At 44.9% G+C, this 19,688-nt stretch overlaps 1 protein-coding gene across 2 annotated transcripts in view; it reads right to left on the bottom strand.

The window, feature by feature from the left end:
* The window catches only part of NECAP1 (NECAP endocytosis associated 1), a 199,751-nt gene that overhangs the window by 108,797 nt on the left and 71,266 nt on the right, over positions 1-19,688 (bottom strand). For both annotated transcript variants that reach the window (XM_085619869.1, XM_085619868.1), the window contains exons 3-5: positions 8,408-8,512; positions 7,761-7,842; positions 6,636-6,744 (exon numbers count right to left, since the gene is read on the bottom strand). In XM_085619869.1, the coding sequence (XP_085475995.1) occupies positions 6,636-6,744; positions 7,761-7,842; positions 8,408-8,512 (296 nt within the window). The remainder of the gene's footprint in view (positions 1-6,635; positions 6,745-7,760; positions 7,843-8,407; positions 8,513-19,688) is intronic.

Here is a 19,688-nt window from a genome sequence, read left to right as displayed (position 1 = left end):
GGTGCGTCGAGCTCTTCGATCTCGGATGGTCTTCTTCGATCGAAAAGACTTGCAGGCGGGGCAGTCTCTAGCCTCGTGTTCCGGAGAGAGGCAAAGGTTACACACCTGATGGAGGTCGGTGTGGGGAAATTTAGACCCACATTTTGGGCACTTTTTGAACGGAGTCCTTTCCATCGGCCGGGACCGGAGTCGCGGAGGGCCCGAAGGCCGGTGTCGATGTACGGGATGGAGAAAGTGCCGCTTCGAGAGATGAAGATGATGAAGGAACTCGAAGAATCGAGGATTTTCCGTCGAGGCTGGAACCGTAGAAGTTCGAAGCCGGAGCACGAAGTATCACATCCGAGCCCGATGGCGGAAAAAAACAATCTGAGGATGGAGCCGAAGCCCATGCGCAGTACGGACCGAAGGAGGAGTCACCAAACTCGTGACTTCCAAAGACTGTCCAAGAAGAAAAACAAACTGCAAACATCCGGGCCCAACACCAGATGGCGACCTATGCTAAGTGTACAATCTGCAGCTCATATGCCTCGAACAGATAGTTATTGCGCAGGATTGTGGCACTAAAGAAAAATATATATTTAAATATGCATCAAGAGACTTTAAAGCTGAGATCACACCCAGTACTATGTTTGGAAGCAAAAACTGAGACTCTGAGATGCTGTGGAGTTTGATTGTGCACATACAAAGAGTTGAACCAGACACAAGTGGATGTAGTCAATGCTGATGGAGTTACAATTGTGACAGGAGCCCTTCTCATATTCCTGGTTACCCATAAAAGTGAGGTTCAAATGATAAAAATAGAGTATGTATGAAGAGCAGCACCAAAAGTGGTTAGCATAATTTCTCATAATTGCATGAAAGTAGTTGACCAAGAGCTCTGTGGTGCCCATGGTTAACATCAGTTAGTACTCCTTTATGTCGACGGATAACAAAAAATGTTTTGGGACATTACTCCATCCCTTTAATGTTCTGACCATGCCTAGTTGTTTGTATAATTTTTTTAACTGTCAATTCAGAAAATTGATGAATGAGAGTTGAAGACTTCCATGTTAACATCGAAGGTTAATGGAGACAGAAAGGATCCTGGGGCAACGTCATATGTTTCAGAGATGGAGTTGGATGAGGAGGCGCTCATCAGGATAAGACGGAATGTGTTGTTAAGGTAGATTGAAATAAAAATGAAGGACAATACCTTTCATGCTCGTTCTTAGTGAGGTCTGATGTCTCTATGAAATGAGTCAGATGAGATGCTCAGGACAATCAAAACTTGGATGACAGGAGTCTTGATGCGGCATAAGGGTCAGTATCAAGTCAGAGTCCTGGAGGAGGGTTTCTTTGATTTTCCTACACAGTTGCTTGGCAAATGCAATTTTGGTGTAATAGTTCGGCAGTTTGCAGGGTCACCAAGGTCCAGGCTTGTAGCAGGAATTGTCAGCACTCGACTGGGAAGCGACTCCTTGAGTGAATGAAACACAGATATTGTAGAGCAATTCAAGGTGTCAGAGATGTCCTTCCATATATCCTGCCAGGCAGATCATTTGTATAGTACGAGTTCTGGAGAGTTGAAAGGGATGGAGGTGGATCCACGTTGGCCTGTCACAAGGTTTCTATTGCAAAGATGTCGGACAGTTCTATGTTGCTAATGTTTTGTCTGATATTGTCAATTTTGTACGTGAAGTTGGAGAGTAGTGCATTTTTTCTTTGAATCTTCGATGTGCTAATCAAGGATGAGAAGAGTGCAGTGCTCAACTGCTTTGAAATTATATATGCCACTGTTGGGTGTTCCAGTAATGACCATACCGCTGTATGAAGCCTTGGTTCTTGAGATGCGCCTTCTGTGGGACATGCCCTTCCATTCTGGGTTCCTATGAATGTGATAAACACCAGCGTCTCCCAATTTGTGGTGGCATTTTATAGGTCTGCTCTTGTGCATATTACAGTGCAGAATGAGGCCCTCTATTATCGGAGCCAGTTTTGATCAGGGAGCAGAACACAGCTATTGTTTAGAAGGGGGAGTGCTACAAAGTGGTCATAAAGTGCACTAATGGTAATACATGAATGCCAAACTATCCGGTGGATGGATTACGATCTCCTTCATGGGGAGGTCCGGTGGTAGGTCAAAGACCATGGCAATGTGGTTAGTTCAATCCAGTGTTTGGTATAGCAGGGGTACGTGCCAATCTAAAATTGGCTTTGACTGGTCAGGGTTGGAAGAGTGATGAGCTACTTGATGATTGCCAGTAAGCGGAGGAGGGATTATGCCAGACTTGGTTGCACAATTGCTTTGAAGCTTAAAAGCACCAGCAAAGACATCGTAAAGGCTGCAATGATGAGGTATTATCTCAGAGAAGGGGTGGGGGGGACCCAGGAAATCAGCAGTCCGCTGTGACAGTCTTAGCTACAGAGAGTGGCAAGTGGAACTTGAAAGAGTTGCTTGGAGTGTGCAGAGCCATGTTTTTTGAGGATGCTAGTCCGTATTGTGACACATTTGGTGTACTATATGATATGGCTGCGGGGCCTTATCGTGGAGTATACTCGTAAATAGCGCCTTGGGTCCAGTCAGGCTTGTTTGCATCCTCTGTATCTCAACCCTGGTTAGCTGTGGCTTCGAGCAGCAAGGCTTAACAAAGGAACTTAGTATAAAGCATTTCACAGCACCAAACAATGGAATAAGAAAGTCACAGGGTTCCGGAGATATAATTTTTTTTTTCAAATAACCACTTTCAAAATGCAACCACAAAGAAGCATTGTTCAACAAGAAACTTTGCGAACTTTTGAAAACGTTGAATCAGTTTGGTGACTCCTTCCCAGCTTGGGCAACCAAATTAGACAGGGCGGAGGTCTAGGAGTCCAGTAAGGTTACTTTGTACGGTTACCTGGCTACCAGAGCCTGTTCCAGTCCAGTTCCAGCCTTTAGGATACGACTGTCAGACAACAATGGAGTGGTCCTGATGCTGGGGACGCGAGGTTTTAGGGGGCATTTTATTCTGGGAAAGTGCCCGAGGGAACAATGCAGTTTCCCTTCTGTTTGGTGACAAAGTTCGGTGATGTGTGGCATTTGGCAATCACACAGTGCAATATTCTTGCAACTCTCAAGATGTCTGACTCTTCCCTTGACTGTCAGGTGTTGCCCACCCCAAAGGTGTGGCTACCTAAGGATTACGTGCCCACGGGAAAACCGGTTTGGGGGCGGGTCTTCCGTCTGTCCATGGCGTTAGCTTTTCTGCAGGAACAAAAGGCATCCTGATAGAGTATGCTGTCACAGGGGGCCCTTCAAAGGTGGTTTCCACATTGAATCTCGCCTTCTCCGCTAAAACCCAGAGTGGTCTTCCTGGGAGAGGAGGGTCACACCTCACTGTGCCTTACATGCCCTTGGTACCATATACTATGGATCTATAAGTAAGTCGGTACTTGCCAAATGGGGCATCCAATTTGACCTACCTTTTGTAATGGGTCAGAACACTGGCACTGGGGTCTGGGCTCACAATCGAAAAACCAGCAGCTAATAGTACAAATGGGGCAAAAGGTAAGGGGGAAACCTGCAAGAAGAGGCCAGTTTCCTCACATATACATGTATGGACAGTCAAGAGCTAGAAGAAGGATGAAGCTGGTGTTAAGCTGAAGTGTGATGCAATCAATTATGTGAAGAACTGCAGGGCACACAATCATCAGCATAAAATTAAGTGGGTGCTTAGTGTATTTGCTGCGATGCGCAGGATCCTGATGTTTGGGTTATGGGATTAGAGTAACTGGGCTTTTGAAGATACAGGTATTTGTTTGGAGGTGGGGCATGACCAATGCAGGATTCCAGACCTAGGCTCAACCAAGAGGCTGAGAAAGATTTATTAAAAAGGAGAAAGAAAGCAAGAATATCTATTTGAGGAGGTGGGTTGAGTAAAGGGTGGCTGGCAAAATTTCACTTGTAAATCCCATATCCCATCGGAGGAGAAAACAAAAGAAATAGGAAACCAATGCTTTTAAGGCAGTTGGCATCAAAGCGGAAGCAATCGATGGGTGAAAAGTACTAAAGGTAAGTCAGTCTCGGTCTGGGATTTCCAAATCTTAAGTTCTACACTTCACTTCAGCCAGTGCTGCTTCAATTTCATCAACCATTCCTGAGGCAAATGAGAACTACTTACTGGCCTAACAAGAAGCAGTTGATTATTTGATCAGCTATCTATCTGGCTTAAATGAGGAGCATGGTGTAGATAACTTCTTATTACAAGCTTCATTTTATGCGCAATTCTCTTGCCAAAGAAGACAAGAAACAGTAACGGGAGGGTGCAGGAGGGGAGAAGAGTGTGCACTATTCTAACTCTTGCAGGAAATGGATCAATGTTGTTTTTTGCCTGGAGGGATCCACTGGCGATTGTAGCACACTCCGGGGGTTCACTACCCAATAAAACACAGGTCCTTGTGTTGAGTCTCAACAAACGTGTACTACCGGGCCATTATAGTAGTTCACATAGCTATATTGCAGATTGAACATTCATGCCAGTGATAATCTTGATACCTAGGCGGTCATGTTGCCATCTTTGTCCGAATCTTTCACAAGTTTCAGTCTCGGTCCCAAATGAATCAGAGAGATTGAATAATGGCAATTTCTCCCAAGACAATCTTCAAACAGGCCTTGGGCACCTCATCTCATCACTGGTCTCCTAAGATCGTGTACTTGTATTGTGGTTGCCGTGGCACTTAGCACAGGGAACAGGAGATTTTGGTGTTCACAATAGAATAAATCAATTTTTTTGCTGCTGACCTCTGGAGCGTTTACAAAGGTCTCCTTCTTGAAATTCTACAATGACTGCAGCCCCAGAACCTTCTTCACATAACAATGGAAGGGCTGCTCTTCTCAGATGAGTAAGGCTCGTCTCTGAATCTGGATTGGCCTCGCAGCCCTAGAAGGCTAAAGTTCAGTTACCAGACCAGAATTTACAGCCATGGGTTCCACCCCAGGGGTGCAAGGAATGTGAAGCTGCACAGATTTTCCACCAAATTCTCCAGACTAACAATTATGGGTAGGGCAGTTTTGGAATACGGTATACGTTGACATCTTTTAACACTATGGGGTTTCCTTGGACACTGCTCTTATCTGTAGATACCACTTTCTTCTCTGCTCCAATCAGCTTTAGTTCCACCATATTCAGCTTTTTTTCTTGCTTTTCCCAATGGCATCTAATTTGGTGCAAACCTTCTCCACTGAGGTCCTCAGGAGCCTCTTGCTCTTAGACCAAGTAGATGGGGCTACTTATGTTAACTGCATAGGAAGGTGCTCCCCTTCAGCAGTACCGTTCACTTATTAGGATGCAAGGCCACAGGCCAATTTATGACTCCTGCTGTGGTTTACTCATCTTCATCACCTCAGACAGGACCCACAGATAGTTCTGCAATGAGAAAGTCCCAGTATTCCCATTCTTCAAAAATCAGGGGGTTGTATGATGGGACTACAAGAAGGTAATATTTTTCTCTATGGTGCCAGTCTGGACTCTGGTAGCTGGTGGCTCAGGAGCTTCCCCCGAGCATCAGAAGTACATTTCTTGTGTTGTTGCAGGGGTTCCTCTCTAGTGTACACTGTGCCACCTTCACCAGTTTGGTCTCCTGTGCTGGTCCATTATGCTCAGAGACAGCAGTACCACAGGCCATACTCTTTATCGTCATATCCAGCAGCACAGCCCACACGCATCGCTGAAAGAGAAGCACTGCCATCTTTGCTACAGGCCCAATGTGCATCAACACATCAAACTCCCTCACCAGCATTCACTACTTACCAGGCCTCGCTATCCTCAACAGTAATGTCAAATCACCACCGAGTGAGCAGGTGAGATGGAAGGGACACTGCTGTTTCAGGGATCGCTCACAAAAATCAAGCAAACACCTGTACGCTTTTCTTTGGTCATTTTGAAGAGGATTTATATAGTTGTTCCGCATTGCTTGCTTTATTACGTCTGATCCTCCATCATACCCATTTAAATACCATAATTTGATGTTGATGCCTTCTACACACCGTCTAAGCTATTCACACCTTACCTAAAGATCTCGGAGTTTTAGACAACACCCTTTTTCCTTCTCCACCTGCCGCCCCCCCCAGACTTCTATCATTCACTTTCCCACCCCTTCCTTGACCATTATGATTACCCAAAATATCAATAGAGGAAAACCAGAGAATGGTGGGAATGCCCACAGTCTACCTTCATGGAAACTACACCTCCATCTACTCTTTTACCTTATGTGTGATTCCTCTTTGTACACTGACCTAGAATGGCAAAACATATGTAAAAATAAAAAATGTAAACAAAGTATTGTCTATAATTTCTCCGCTTGTTAGATGAATAGGTTTCTCAAAATGATTGCTAAGAAACAGGGCCCTTTCAAATCGCTGCATCTCATCATTCTGTGTAAATTCATCTAACAACCATTATTGTACTGTTTGCAAAGCATAAAAAATGAACCAACAGATGTCTGATCGGTGGTCACGGTCATTGACTAAGAGGATGAGTGTAAAGGAGGCATGTCGCAATGATTTCTTGCAGCCACCTCATTAGCACATCCAGCATCCACCTATTCTTCCTAAACAGCCACTCTTTACTAACAATCAGATCATTCTTTAAGTCTGTCTGTGGTTGCTGTACACTCACCCCAATGCTGAGTTTGATAGTCTGACCTTCCTTGAAGCCCAGATCAAGTTTTGGCCGAGTGTCAGGTGTCTGGGACTCTTTCGTGAGATCGGACTCCTGCTTCACCCACCTGCACAGAGAAAGGGGAGTCAACTAGCATGTACAGCAGGGAACAATGTTCACTTAGAAGGCTGGGGAGGACCTTAAGAGAGCATCCAACAACATCAAACCACAAGCCTACACTGATGTTGTGGTATATCTGGAATGCGGTAGGGCTTGAAACCAGATGATAGTTCTAGTTCCAGTTACCTCACATGGGCAAACGGTTACCCAGAGGAGCAAATAACAATATCACCAGACCTACCTCCTAGTGGTTTCAATTGAAAGTGGTTATTAACAGGAAAAATCTACCTTAAAAAGAAAAACTGGCGTTTTCATTTAAAAGTATTCCCTGAGATGACAGTCTGTAATGTTTAGAGCTTGGTGCCAGCCTCTGCCATGAAGCACTGCCCGATGAGTTTAATGGACCCCATTGTTCTTACTCTACAAGAAGCAGCAAATGCATGGATTTTACACTCCATGCTGGAGTTTCTCTTGGTGTTCACTTAACACTTTGACATACTCTTATGATACGTAGTGATACCCATCACTACAAGTTGAGTTCCTCTATACAATTCTGTTGGACAGGATGCAGAAACAATTTACAATAACTTGGGAAAAATCACCTGTATTTGCTCACCACAGTAAGTCCAAACCCCACATAATTATGATGCAAACGGACTCTCACCCAGTTTATCCAAAGCACAAACAAATTACTAGTCAAATAGATGAAACAATATCCGGTGCTGCTAAGGTTAAGGCGGTCCTGCCAGTACCCAGATTATACAACATTCTCCCAGCTTCATTATAAAATACCTCCAAACAATTTCAGGAATGTTATTCAACAGGTTTAATAGTTCACACAGATTTAAAAATAGTGGCACACTTCAAAATAACTACAGATTCAAACCTGATCTTCACAGCACCAGTCTTGCCCAGATCTAGGTTGTGAATACTGTGCCTGCCCAACCTATTGTGGTTTCTGAATAAAAGACAAGGCCATCCACCGTCCTATAACAGCATCATGACAACCAGGGTCATACTTACTTGAAGTGGTCCTGAAGTGCCACATTGAAGTCAAAGGCGTCACCACGATCCGAGAACCCAATACCGATGAAAGCGCTTCGCCCTAGAAAACAAGTGAATGAGTAAGCACTTCCTGCAATCTCAAACTGCCCAACTCTCACTTTACTCACTCAGACGGCTATATCTGCCAAACATCCTAGCAAACCGCGTTGAAGAGGGTGTGTGTGTTAATTCGGGCATCAAGCTCTTTCCTGATTCAGCTGTTCCATTTTTCGACTGGAGTATGCTACAATCTCTTAGTTGGCTATGCAACCATGCTGCTACGCCTCCTTGCAATACTTTGTGGAAAGTGGAAATCAGTGTTTATGATCAGGTATGCTTAACTGGACTGACAATTCTAAAAGGCCTGTGCCTTAGTCTTCTCCTGCACCAACCACCCACTACAATGTTCCTCTCATTTCCTAACTTCCTGGTCTTCTTCATAAAGAAAGAAACAATACATACTTCATAAATCGCTTCTCTGCTGCCTCACTGACATCTTGCCATCACCCATTTCCACTGCAATTTCCTGAGCCTAGCCCCCAAATCCCTTTCTTTGCTAGTCTAAGTAGGCACCTCCCTATAACCTGTTCTTGTTGTCACTTACATTTTTTAAAGCCCTTACTTACCATTTCCGTCTTGAATACGGATTACAAAATATCGACTTGAGTCCGTCACAGTCTCCACAGTGAGGCCAGGAAATTGATCAACAGGGGCTTGGGCAAACAGCTCTCCTGGAAAAAATATTTAAAAAGACAAGTTACATACTTATTGTATTATTTTTTCCGCGAACGGAACTTCCTTATCAAGAAGTTTCTCTAGGTGTCAGACTAGATCAAGAAAATGTTCATTTCAGCCATCCAACCATCCAGGGGGGAGATTGAATTAAAGCAGTACAGCCACAGTGTTGGCACTACCCCACGTGAGATTCCAGTCTCAAAGGCACTGAATATGCTTGCTACTTCAGTTATGTCCAATTACCCTGTCCAACAGGAAATGGTGGAAGGGAAGCCTAAAATAATCTCAACCAATGGCAACTGCTTTGGGCCAGAGGTCTATAGCTAGAAAAAGCCTTACCAAATAAGTCTGCCTAAAACAGAGCTAGCCAGGGGATGAACCATTCTCCCTCTGAATAAGTTTGATCAAGAACAGATAACTTCTAAGGGATACTTCTTCCAACAGATCTGTTACCGAGAAATACCTCTACCTGGAATGGTAGCCACAGCAAGGTCTAAGAATAGAGAAGGACGTGATTAACGCAAATGAGCTTTACTCCTCAACATTATCTTGATAGGAATGCTTGCTAAAACTAGGAAACTACAACCTAGTTACCGTTTAATGTGCAGGAAAAACCAGTCCCTACTCAAGAGAGCAGTCATAGCTCCCCTACACCTCGTACATGATGGAATGGGGAGAAAAGGCACACTGCATGGGTGCGGTCCTGCCTCAAGGCATTTTTCAGGGAACTTAACTATGAACATTTAAGAGAGGAAAGTAAAGATTGCATAGTTGATTCATGCCGACGACAAAAACATCCACAGATGGCATGCCACAAGTGAAGAAAAATCCCAGAGACCACATCCTGCATAGGTTGCAAATAATCGTTGGAAGACATCAACCTACTGACTGTGCCTGCTCATAATGTCCTCTGAAAATACCCATTTTCTGAACCCAGAAACACATTACCAAGTCCTAAACCTCACCATCTTATCACATCTTCATACAATCATTTCGATCATGTCTGTCACATTTGATTCTGGCGGCTGCCCCAAGGAAAAGAACACTGTTGGTGCTAGGCTACTACTCAACAGTTGTAAAAAATGTATACAGAGACGAGATTTCTTCACATTCGCAAAGCCACTTTTTGAATGAGGACCTAGAGCAGTTCAACAATCTTGAAGGAGATATAGGTCTCAATGGTCTCTTAAACCAATTCAAGGGAGAGGTTTATAATCCCATCCAAAAACGTGCAGATGATCCAACCACCACAGAGACTGGTTGTGTGGCGAAAAGGTATGCATGAAATTGGTTCCACCCGTGGACATCATTTAAGAATTGCCAGAGGTTGTCCCTTTGAGTCCCCACTGTTTTAAGAGATCAAAGCAACTCCGACAGAATACAAACAGCTTTGAAAGAACCATAGATACTTTTGGCAGTTCAAATTCCTTAGCTCGTGAATAACGTTGGTTTCTCCAAATTTCAGCAGATTTATGTAATTTCCTGCTTTAGAAACAGGGGTCGGCATGCTAAAATAGATCACGTAAACAGTGGACGTTCTGCCCCATTTCCTAAAAGGTAGAATGTCCATCATGCAGCACTGAAGTAGGCAAAAAAAGTAATGGACCCAATGCTTGACTTTATTACAGCCACTTGTACTTACTCGGGCTGCATCCCAGACCATCGTTATTTTGCACACTATGCCACTTCAATTTGGATCCAGCCATGTGCAAATCTGTCTTGCCCCTGCTCCAATAGTAACCGTCCAGCCCTTGAAAATCCAGGCCAGACACACTCTGAACTGGAACACAAGCAACCCAAGACAGTTTTTAACCTTACTGGGGCAGTATAGCTTGATTCCAGTGTACAGTGTGCACGGGACCCAAATCTGGGCATACCCTTCCCACTTAGGGAGTCGCACTGAAGCATACAAAAAAGTGATGGATAGAATGATTGAACTCATCTCAAGCACTGGTAATTACTTAGGACCGAATCACAGAACATCACTTGGCACACCATGCCACCTCCGTTTTTTTTATTTTATACATCACATTGCATGTAGCAGTTATATGAAACAAGCATTAGCAAAGCCAATAGGTCTCGGCGACAGGAGAGATATTGGCTTTGTTAATGTTAATCTCATTTAGCCATGTAGCCCAAGTACATACACTTTAAGCAAGAAAGCAGTGATTTTTCCTTGTTTTCTGGGTTTCGGCTGCAGAACTGTACAATTTTCAAACCGAATACTTTTCCTCCCCATCCAACCTCGGGAGTGATCTCACTTAGAGTAGCAAGAACCAGTGTATTAAATTATTGCAAAATGCTGAAATCGCATAAGAAAATGTAGCAGTCCGCTTGAAAGGGTAAAGTAAAACAAGGAGGGAAAAAAAGGGACACATACAGCAACTCTTTATGACTGAGTTAACTAGCTCTCCATTGCCGCTGATGCAATGTTAAGACATGGTGGTGAAACCACATCAAGCATAAACCGCAAACGCCAACTCTCAATGACTGCAAGCATGGAGGTGGCTGGAATCCATAGGGCAAAATCAACTGCAGTCACAAACTATTGACTGCCCGAATTTCGTAGCACTTTATAGTGCTGTGAGCAACAGAGGGAGCACAGTGGTCTATCCAGTCGCATGCAGCTGTTCACTTGACATATATACCTTCTTTTTCTTTTAAACTGAACTTCTGCTTAGCTACCCCCTAAAGGATAATGAAAATAAGCCATTTAATAATGTGCTCAGAAACAGCTACTTTGACAGGCACAGATAAATTAAGGAGAATGCACTTCACTTCATTTGCGTGGTCAAACTACGATCACAGGGCAAATGATATCAAGTTAGAAAGGTTACACGATTTGCACTACACAAAGAGCGGAACAGCAACCACGGGGCAGCTGATCCTACGAGGCTCAAAAGAGGTAGTAACGTGGAGACAGACCTAGCAACAGCCGGGAATGCCAAAGAGGGAGGAGAACTGAGGGGGGCAGGGATCACAGTCACCTGCTGTTCCCAAGGCTCGCAGCTGCTCCCACTGACAGGAAGGGGCGGCCCTTAGGCACAAATAAACAGTAGCGTTATGGCCAGAGCCTGAAGGGAGAGAGACATGACGCATTCATGCCATGGACAAACGGGGACAAAGGATTTGAAAGCAATATGGAGCAGGCATATGAGAAGCTTATGGGCGGGCTGAAGCCCACAGATTGAGCACAACATGTCTCTTCAAGACAGCGCATGCTCCATCTAGCTGAGACCTAAAAAGAGCATGCTGCCAGTTTACCTTTCTATTTACGTCAGACACAATAACAACTTATTTTTCAAGTATAGGCATTATGTCGATCTCATTGCTGATATTACTGCCTGCAATGCTATATTTCCATTGTGCATCCCTCACTTCTTCTCTTCTTAAATGGCTTGAAACATTTTGTACTCAGCTCAATCTATAACCATCCATCTGCTGATCATTCATTCACTGACCTCTCTCTCTCCATATAAAGCACATCGTCCTCTTGTTAACATACCTTATTGTGCAAATTTTTATGACTTTCAAATAAGTTTAAATATTGATAAAATGACCATCACACTCTCCAGGTGAGGGTCATTTGAAGCCCGATGCAGTACTTACTTGAACAGTGAGTTGTAAAACTGTCTCACGTGTGCATGGGGCATTGCGCTGCGGATGCCTTTCAAACTGTTTTTAGGCATGCTGCACTGCCAAATTGGTGCAGTAAGAATATAATATCGCACATAATCATTCATAGTGCTTAATCTCCAATAGCACAGCTGAATGATTAGATAGGTGTTCAGAAAGATGTGAAACTTTTCTTACATTTTTATTGTAACTAGTTTACTAGAAAAAGAAAAAAAAACAATTCTTGTCTGATGTCCATGTTTTTTATTATGAAAAGTATAGTTTCCTCCTTCAGCCTCCTCTCCTTCCCTCTTTTTCCTCCATATATCCACTAAACCTACATCGGAAATTAATTGTTTCAGAACCCTCCTCATATTGGGAGTTGACGTTGCAGCCCTTCTAGAAGTGTAATTCAGCATTGGATCCAAACACACATTAAAATCTCCTCCCATTATAACCGGGATATCAGTATCCACCAAATGTAAAAGAAGTATACGAAGGGGGGGCAGGATCATCTAAGTTGGGTCCATAGTATCCCACAAAAGCCAGCCATTCGCCGCAAACATTAGCCTCGACTATCACCCATTTACCTCGTGGATCTACAACACAGTCTCCCAGTATGGCCCGAAAATACATTTTTTTTAAAAGAAGGGCCACCCCTTTCACCGTGTCCGACTGAGACGAATAAATACAGTGCTCAATCCAATATTGACTTTTTAAAATGTCGGGCCACTCTTCTTTAGCTAAATGAGATTCTTGAATGAAAAGAATATCTATCTTTAATTATCAGATATTCTAGAATTTTATTCCTCCTTGCCAGAACTCTAAGACCATTGACGTTCCAGGACAGAATCTTTAACATTTTACGTTTGTTAGAGTTTGCCATCTCCTGAGCCACCATCTAGTATGATTAAAGTTATCAGGCCTAAATCTTTCCCTCAGATCTGAACTTCTATTTAACAAAGCAAATTTCTTTTTAACCCAAACATAGCAAAAGAGGACTTTTTTTTATTTTATTAGATTTTTTTCCCACATACTCCCCCACCCAGTGTATAGGTTTGGCAGTTAGATTTCCTTGTGAAACACACCCCCTACTGAAACCCTCCCTCCCTGGGGAACCCTCCGTTTTCACCAAAGACAGAATTATGTTTTCTGTCCATATGGGCCCTACCAGTATGCCCTGGAGAAAGATTTGAAAAGTTAAATTTGTTGTGCTTTTATCTCATCTATAAATTTGCTAACCTCAGCTGGGTCTTGGAAGTTGTGCATCTTGTTGTTTCGCATTACCCTCAATGTAGCAGGGAATCTTATATTTAAAGTGGGGCCTATCTCCCTCAGTGCTTGGATGAATTTACCCAATTCCCACTGCTTATCTTGGGTAGCACGTGAGATGTCTGATCTTATACGGAAAGACCAGTCATCTTTTTGAAATGTTCCCGCTTTTAAAGAGCTAGCAAGGAATTTTTCTTTAAGTGTGTAAGATTTAAAATATACAAGAATTCTTCTAGGGTTTTTCTTTCCTGGTCTTCTTATATATGGGTCCCGGTGTACTCTTTGTACATCTTCCTCCGGACTAGACTGCTCAATTTCCATGTTAAATTCTCTCAGGAGACTGACCACATAAATGTCCCCCCCTTCGAGGCCCTCGGGAACATTCAGAATTCGAATGTTATTTCTTCTGGCATTATTTTCCAGGGATTCCAGTTTATCTTTCAGATCTCTCTCATTACTTTTTAAATTCTGAATCTCCTCCATGTTAACAGTCACTTTTTTAGTGAGATCCTCTACTGAGACTTCTAACACCCCAACTCTCTCCACTAAGTTGTCGATTTTGGCTTCTACGGCTTCCATTGTGCCCTGAATTTTCTGTTGATTGGCTTTTGAAATTGCAAATTTGTCACTGACCTCCGTCAGCAAAGTGGACAGTATCTTCTCCAACTCCGGATTATTGCTCTGTTTAGTGATTACATTTAGTGTGTCTTCGAAAGGATGGCTCTCAGGAGTCACCGAGCTAGAACTGGGGGTAGTGCTTTGGTGAAATGAGTTTGAGTGGGGTAGGGAATGTTCGCCATCCCTTTATGCCAGGGGATCAAACCTGTTTTGTTTTATTAAACAAAGGACCCCCCCCCCCCCCCCCCTTGCTAAGCTTTCCATGGCTCTTGGAGAAACACTTCTCCTCTCAAGCTGTTCTAAAGCAGTATTTGTGGGGCTTATTGTAGTCTCCTGAACTAAGTTTGAGGTAAAGTTTGAACCTTCAAGTAGGAGCGAAGGGAGGGGGTTGTTTTTTTTATATAATTGTGTGCTTTTTTTGATGGATCTACATTTAACTTTTTGGGAGATTTTTTTTCCAATAAAGGTTTTTTAATTGAGGAAACCTGGGTTGAATGTGATGGCTCCAAGAGTTTCTTGCAGGTGTTTTAGAGCTATCCGTTTTGTGAACAACAGGAATCGCTAAACCATCCACTTACTTGAAAAGATGTTTGAGGTGGCTCCCCCTCTCCTCCAGATTTGCCTGCTCCTTAATGTATATCTATTTACAACAAATACAGTTCCTTCTTTATCCTTTTCATGCACCGCCAATATCTTGGTTTTAGATTTTTCTGCACCCTCTGTATTAAATTTCTCTTTTTGAGACTCTCCCTTCTCCTTACAGGGGTCATTAGGGGGTTTTTGAATTCATCACCCCCTGCTGCAAAATACGTTAGAACACAGGTCCAAACGCTCGAGGCCTGACCTGGAGTCGAGCTACTGCCTGGGAAGCCGATCCTCGCTGCAGCGCAGTGGCCCCAGTTGAGCTGAGCTGCAGCCTCTGCCCACACGCCTCTCCTCGGACTCGGCTCTGTCATGAGCCGTTACATGAAAAGCCTCCTACCACGAAAGAAACTTCGCCTCGGGGACACGCCAATATCACCAACACGCTGCACTCGCTCCTCAAACGTTCCTGAATTGTCACCCCTGACTTTGCTGCGACCTCGAGAGACCCTCAACCGTAAGTAAAGCACCTTTTGAACGGACCTCGCCTGGTGGTTGTTCCCATCGGACCCTTCCGCAGCTCTGTAAGCTGCGCTACATCTCGCCGGACCCGCTGCGCGGGTCCCGCTTCGAGGAGGAGAACAGTGGGTGCCCCGGACTTCGTGCTGACACCTGGAGGACTGCTGGGGCGTGCTGAGGGACACTAGCAGGGCTGCGAGCAGAGTTGCAGGGACTCCATTTCTCAGGAGTCCCTGCCTGGCCAACCTGCCACACCTGGCCCGCTCTACCTGCTTGTCACGCCCCGTCTGTATTTAGCAGTAATAGCCTGCTGCTGCGCGGGAGCGTCCCGGGAGAAGCCCGGGACAAGGGCGGGACCGTCTGTGGCTGTCCGTGGTCGGTCGTGGTTGGGTTGGGCCACCCCCCCCCCCCTGCTCTTTTATATTTTTTGGTCATATCGTTGTGTCAACATCACCCTGTTGTGGTAACAATGCCTTTACGTTCTGGAAAGGAACGCACTGTACAGCTGCAGACTACCAAGGGGGTAGTCTCTGGCCCCTTAGACGCCTTTATCACCAGGGCTACAGGTATTCTTGAAAAAGAGAGCCATGGCCATGGTCGAAAAACGGCTTTCATTAGTTCTGGTTAGCGGGAAACGCTCTTCATTAGGAAAATTGGCCACAATACCCAGCCCTGATGCACTGGCCCAGAGTACGAGCAACCACTTGGTCGAAGCCGCGGTGGATGTGCACAGTGAGGTGGAGGGGGAAGGTCTATCTTTGACTTCTTCAGAGAGTGATTCAAACCCTGACAACATTCAAGGTAGTGGGGATGAGGGCAGTGTGCTCCTGGCCAGTCAATCTCAGTCGGACTCATCCATGGATGAGGACGCTCTGAGAAATGTACCCCGCAAAAGGAAAAGATGCAAGGGCCATCAGAGGGGGGTGTTACTAAGATCCAAAGACCCAATGCTCCAGCTCAGCCCACTATCATAATCCCCGAAGTCACCCCCTCCTCACACCCTGTCTTGGTTTTAAATGATCCCCTGTGCCCTCCCCATATCCCCTTTGGGTCCTCGGACCCATGTCCTACCTGTTATAGTAGTGATGATAGCCTGCTGGCCAAAATGGAAGCGGTGTTTAAAACTCTTTTACTTCCCGTACTTGAAAGAACACGTTTGATGACCTTAAAATTGGACGCACTTGAGACTCTTGTAAACACCAATACTGGCTTTTTTAAAAAGATAGTTAACCCTCAAAATGCCCTGGGGAATCCTAGTTCTTCGAGTAATTCTAAAGGCCAGAGAAATGTAACCATAGCTAAACTTCCATCCTCAGCATCTGCTAGACCAGTATCCACTAAGCCTGATCCTAACAAAAACAAGGGCTCAGTGGCAGGGGGGAGCTCTGGGAATAATGATTGTACGCCTGTACCAGCCACTTTGCTACAGGTGCCAAAGAAGGCTTCTTTTAAATTAAACCAACAATGCCAGCCGAACATCCCTACACCTGCTGTGGCTACTTGGGTACAAGATAATGCGAGTGGTGTTCCGAGTACATCATCACAGCCCAAAATAAGTAATGGAGTAAAGGGGAGCAGATCCATCAACCCCCCTATTCTCCTTGTGAAAGCAAATAAACGGGCACCCCCCTGTACAGACCTACCTTCAGAAGCCACCCCATACACGATAGTTCTAACAGGTGTTGCCCCACTTAGGGAGGGTTCAAATGAATCACATGGGGACCTCAGAAATAAAGTTGTATTCTGGCTAAATAAAAACCGCCCTCTTCCCCCCTCCTCCTCGACTGAAATATTGTTTGAGAGAAGAGTTGAATGGGTGGGCCACTGTACCAAGGACCTAGAGGGGGACTGCATCATTATATCCTTTAAGGATCCCTGGGTGGTAGATTTCCTGCGTAGTGAAGCAAGGTTTGGGAGGTTGGGTGATGTGCAGACCCTGGGCCTTGGATATTTTTTATCCCAAACGATTCTGCGAGTTCCCCTCTAGTCATACCTTCCCTAGAAGACCTGTTAGGAGATATCTTGCTGATAGAACACCTTACATCCCGCAGTACCCTTTATTGTCTAATCGCTACGAACCCCTCTCTGGCCTGGAGTGTATCGATTGACTTCACCCGGTAGCTGGCAGCGGGAGTGTTCTGGGTAACCAAGTGGGTGGGGCTGACAGAGTCTGTACTGAGGTATCTATCCAGGGGGGTGTCATCATGGAAAAGGAGAAGGTGGTGGACTCTGCATATCATCATCATCAAGATGACAACATGGTGGAGGGTTCCCAATTTAATATAGTCTCATCTTTGGGAGTGGATCATTGTAGCATGCATAGCACAACAACACCTAGTCAGGTCGTGACACTCAAATTAGCATCATGGAATGTAGCAGGGTTGAAGGGGCGTATGGCTTCAGAGGACTGGCTGGATTTTATTGATAATTTTGATATCCTACTGTTCCAGGAGAGCTGGGCCCCTGATCCAATTCAAAGGGCCGGGTTCCTAAAATTTTTTAAACCAGCAATAAGGGGCAATAAAGGTCGAGCATCGGGGGGGGGGGGGGTTAGTGATCTGGGTTAAATAGTCCATTGCCTACCGACCAATGGAAATTGTTCTGGATAACCCGGACCTCTTGGGAATTAGATTAAGTAAGGATAACTGCCAGGACATTGTAGTCATTAACATCTATGCACGTGGTCAACCTGGAGGGCGCTGTCCTAGTATCCTAGATGTGTTAGACTCTGACCTTGAAGGGATAGGGAGAGACAAGTTACTCGTCCTAGCAGGGGACCTCAATTGCACCTTTGAGCCTCTTTATAATGCGGGGGAGGACCTGGGGTTTGAGGAGGACACTGTCTGGAATATCCCGATGCGGTCTTTGAATAATATTAAGAGAGGCTCTGAGGCAGCTTTACACTGGATGGGGTTGTGTCTGGACTGGGGTTTGAGGGCAACCAATGGTCGTACGGCCTCTGATAAGGATGGAAAACCCACTTTTGACAATGGGGTGAGGAAAAGTAGAATAGATTACATCTTGTTAAAAATGGAATATTGGTCACTCTTGGATAATATGGAAGTTGTGTCCCGTCCTGAAAGTGACCACAACCCTTTGTCATTAAGCATGAGACTCCCAGGTGGATTTGGCAGGTCTATAACTGCTGTTCATCTAACAGGTGATGCTATCTTGACAAACGATAGAAGAAGGCTCAGATGGTCCAGGGTGGTGGAGGATCCAACCCTTTTAGATAGCATAATGAAGGTAGTCTCGTCGACTTTGAGCGACATTTCGATTCTTGCTCCCACCATGGATGTTAGTGATCAGATTTGTGATCTTCACGAACGGTGCTTTGCTAATCTTAAGGCCCTCTTAACCCTTCCACCCACACAAGGCAAAGTAAAGGCATATGGATCCCGTGAGAAATGGTACAATAAAAACTGCAGGGAGGCACATAGTCGTTTAGTCAAAGCAGTGAAATCTAGGATTTCCAGCGATATAAAAGAGGCACGTTCAATGTACAAAAAAATTCAGTGGGAAGCGAAAAAGGAGTGGGATGACCTACATTGGTCTGACCTATTGGACGCCTGTACTTCTGGCAACCAGATCAAGTTTTGGGAAATCGTTAAGTGGGGCAGAAACCTCGATTCCCAAACTCCAGTTAATCATGTGTCTGCAGAAGCATTGGTTGATTTCTATTCTGGCCAGTTTATGGATCCTGATTTAGAAATCGACATTGAACTAACCAAGCAGGAAATTACCCTTACTCCTAACCAAGAGTTAAACTTCACGCCACTGGAAACTGAGTCTGCGCTCCGCCTGGTCCAAAGGGGGAAGGCGCCAGGGATGGACTCCATCCCGGCTGATTTATTCAAAATCAATCCCCAACTCTGGGTTCCTTATATAACTGCGGTAGCGAATGCTATTGCCAAGGGGGCCCGGATCCCAGTGTCCTGGAAGGGGGCGGAGATTCTCCCCATTTTTAAAAAAGGGGACCGTTCAGTCCCGGGAAACTACCGTCCCATAAGTTTAATTGATTCACTTCAAAAGGTCATCGCAAGGATGGTCCTTGCCAGAGTTCAGGGGTGGATGGAGTTGGAGGGTATCCTGTCCCCCCTACAGGTCGGTTTCAGATCAGGTACCAGCACTATTGACCAGGTCTTCAGATTTTGTCTGATCTACTGGAAGGTGGTGCTGTTGGGCGGCGGGTCCATCTATGCAGCCTTTATAGATCTGAAATCTGCCTTCGATCTTGTGCCAAGGGCTAAACTCTGGACCGTTCTTAGAAATTTGGGACTGCCGTTAGAATTATTGGACATGATTGTAAGATTACATGAGGGAAATTTTGCTAGGGTGAGGTGGGGAGGCCAAGGGCAGGTGACGGATTGCTTCCCCGTAACACGTGGCGTCCGTCAGGGTTGCGTTCTGGCACCTACACTCTTTTTGTTGTTCATTGACCAGGTGGTCAAGTTCTTTGCTAAGACCCCCACTGATGCACCCTCTTTGGGTGGGACCAAGTTCCCTATGCTCATTTTTGCCGATGACACCATACTTCTCTCAAAGACTCGTAGTGGTCTGCAAATC

Source organism: Triturus cristatus, chromosome 7, assembly GCF_964204655.1.
Source record: "Triturus cristatus chromosome 7, aTriCri1.1, whole genome shotgun sequence".
In the NCBI taxonomy this organism is placed as follows: Eukaryota; Metazoa; Chordata; class Amphibia; order Caudata; family Salamandridae; genus Triturus; species Triturus cristatus.
This window is presented reverse-complemented; position numbering and strand designations above follow the sequence as displayed.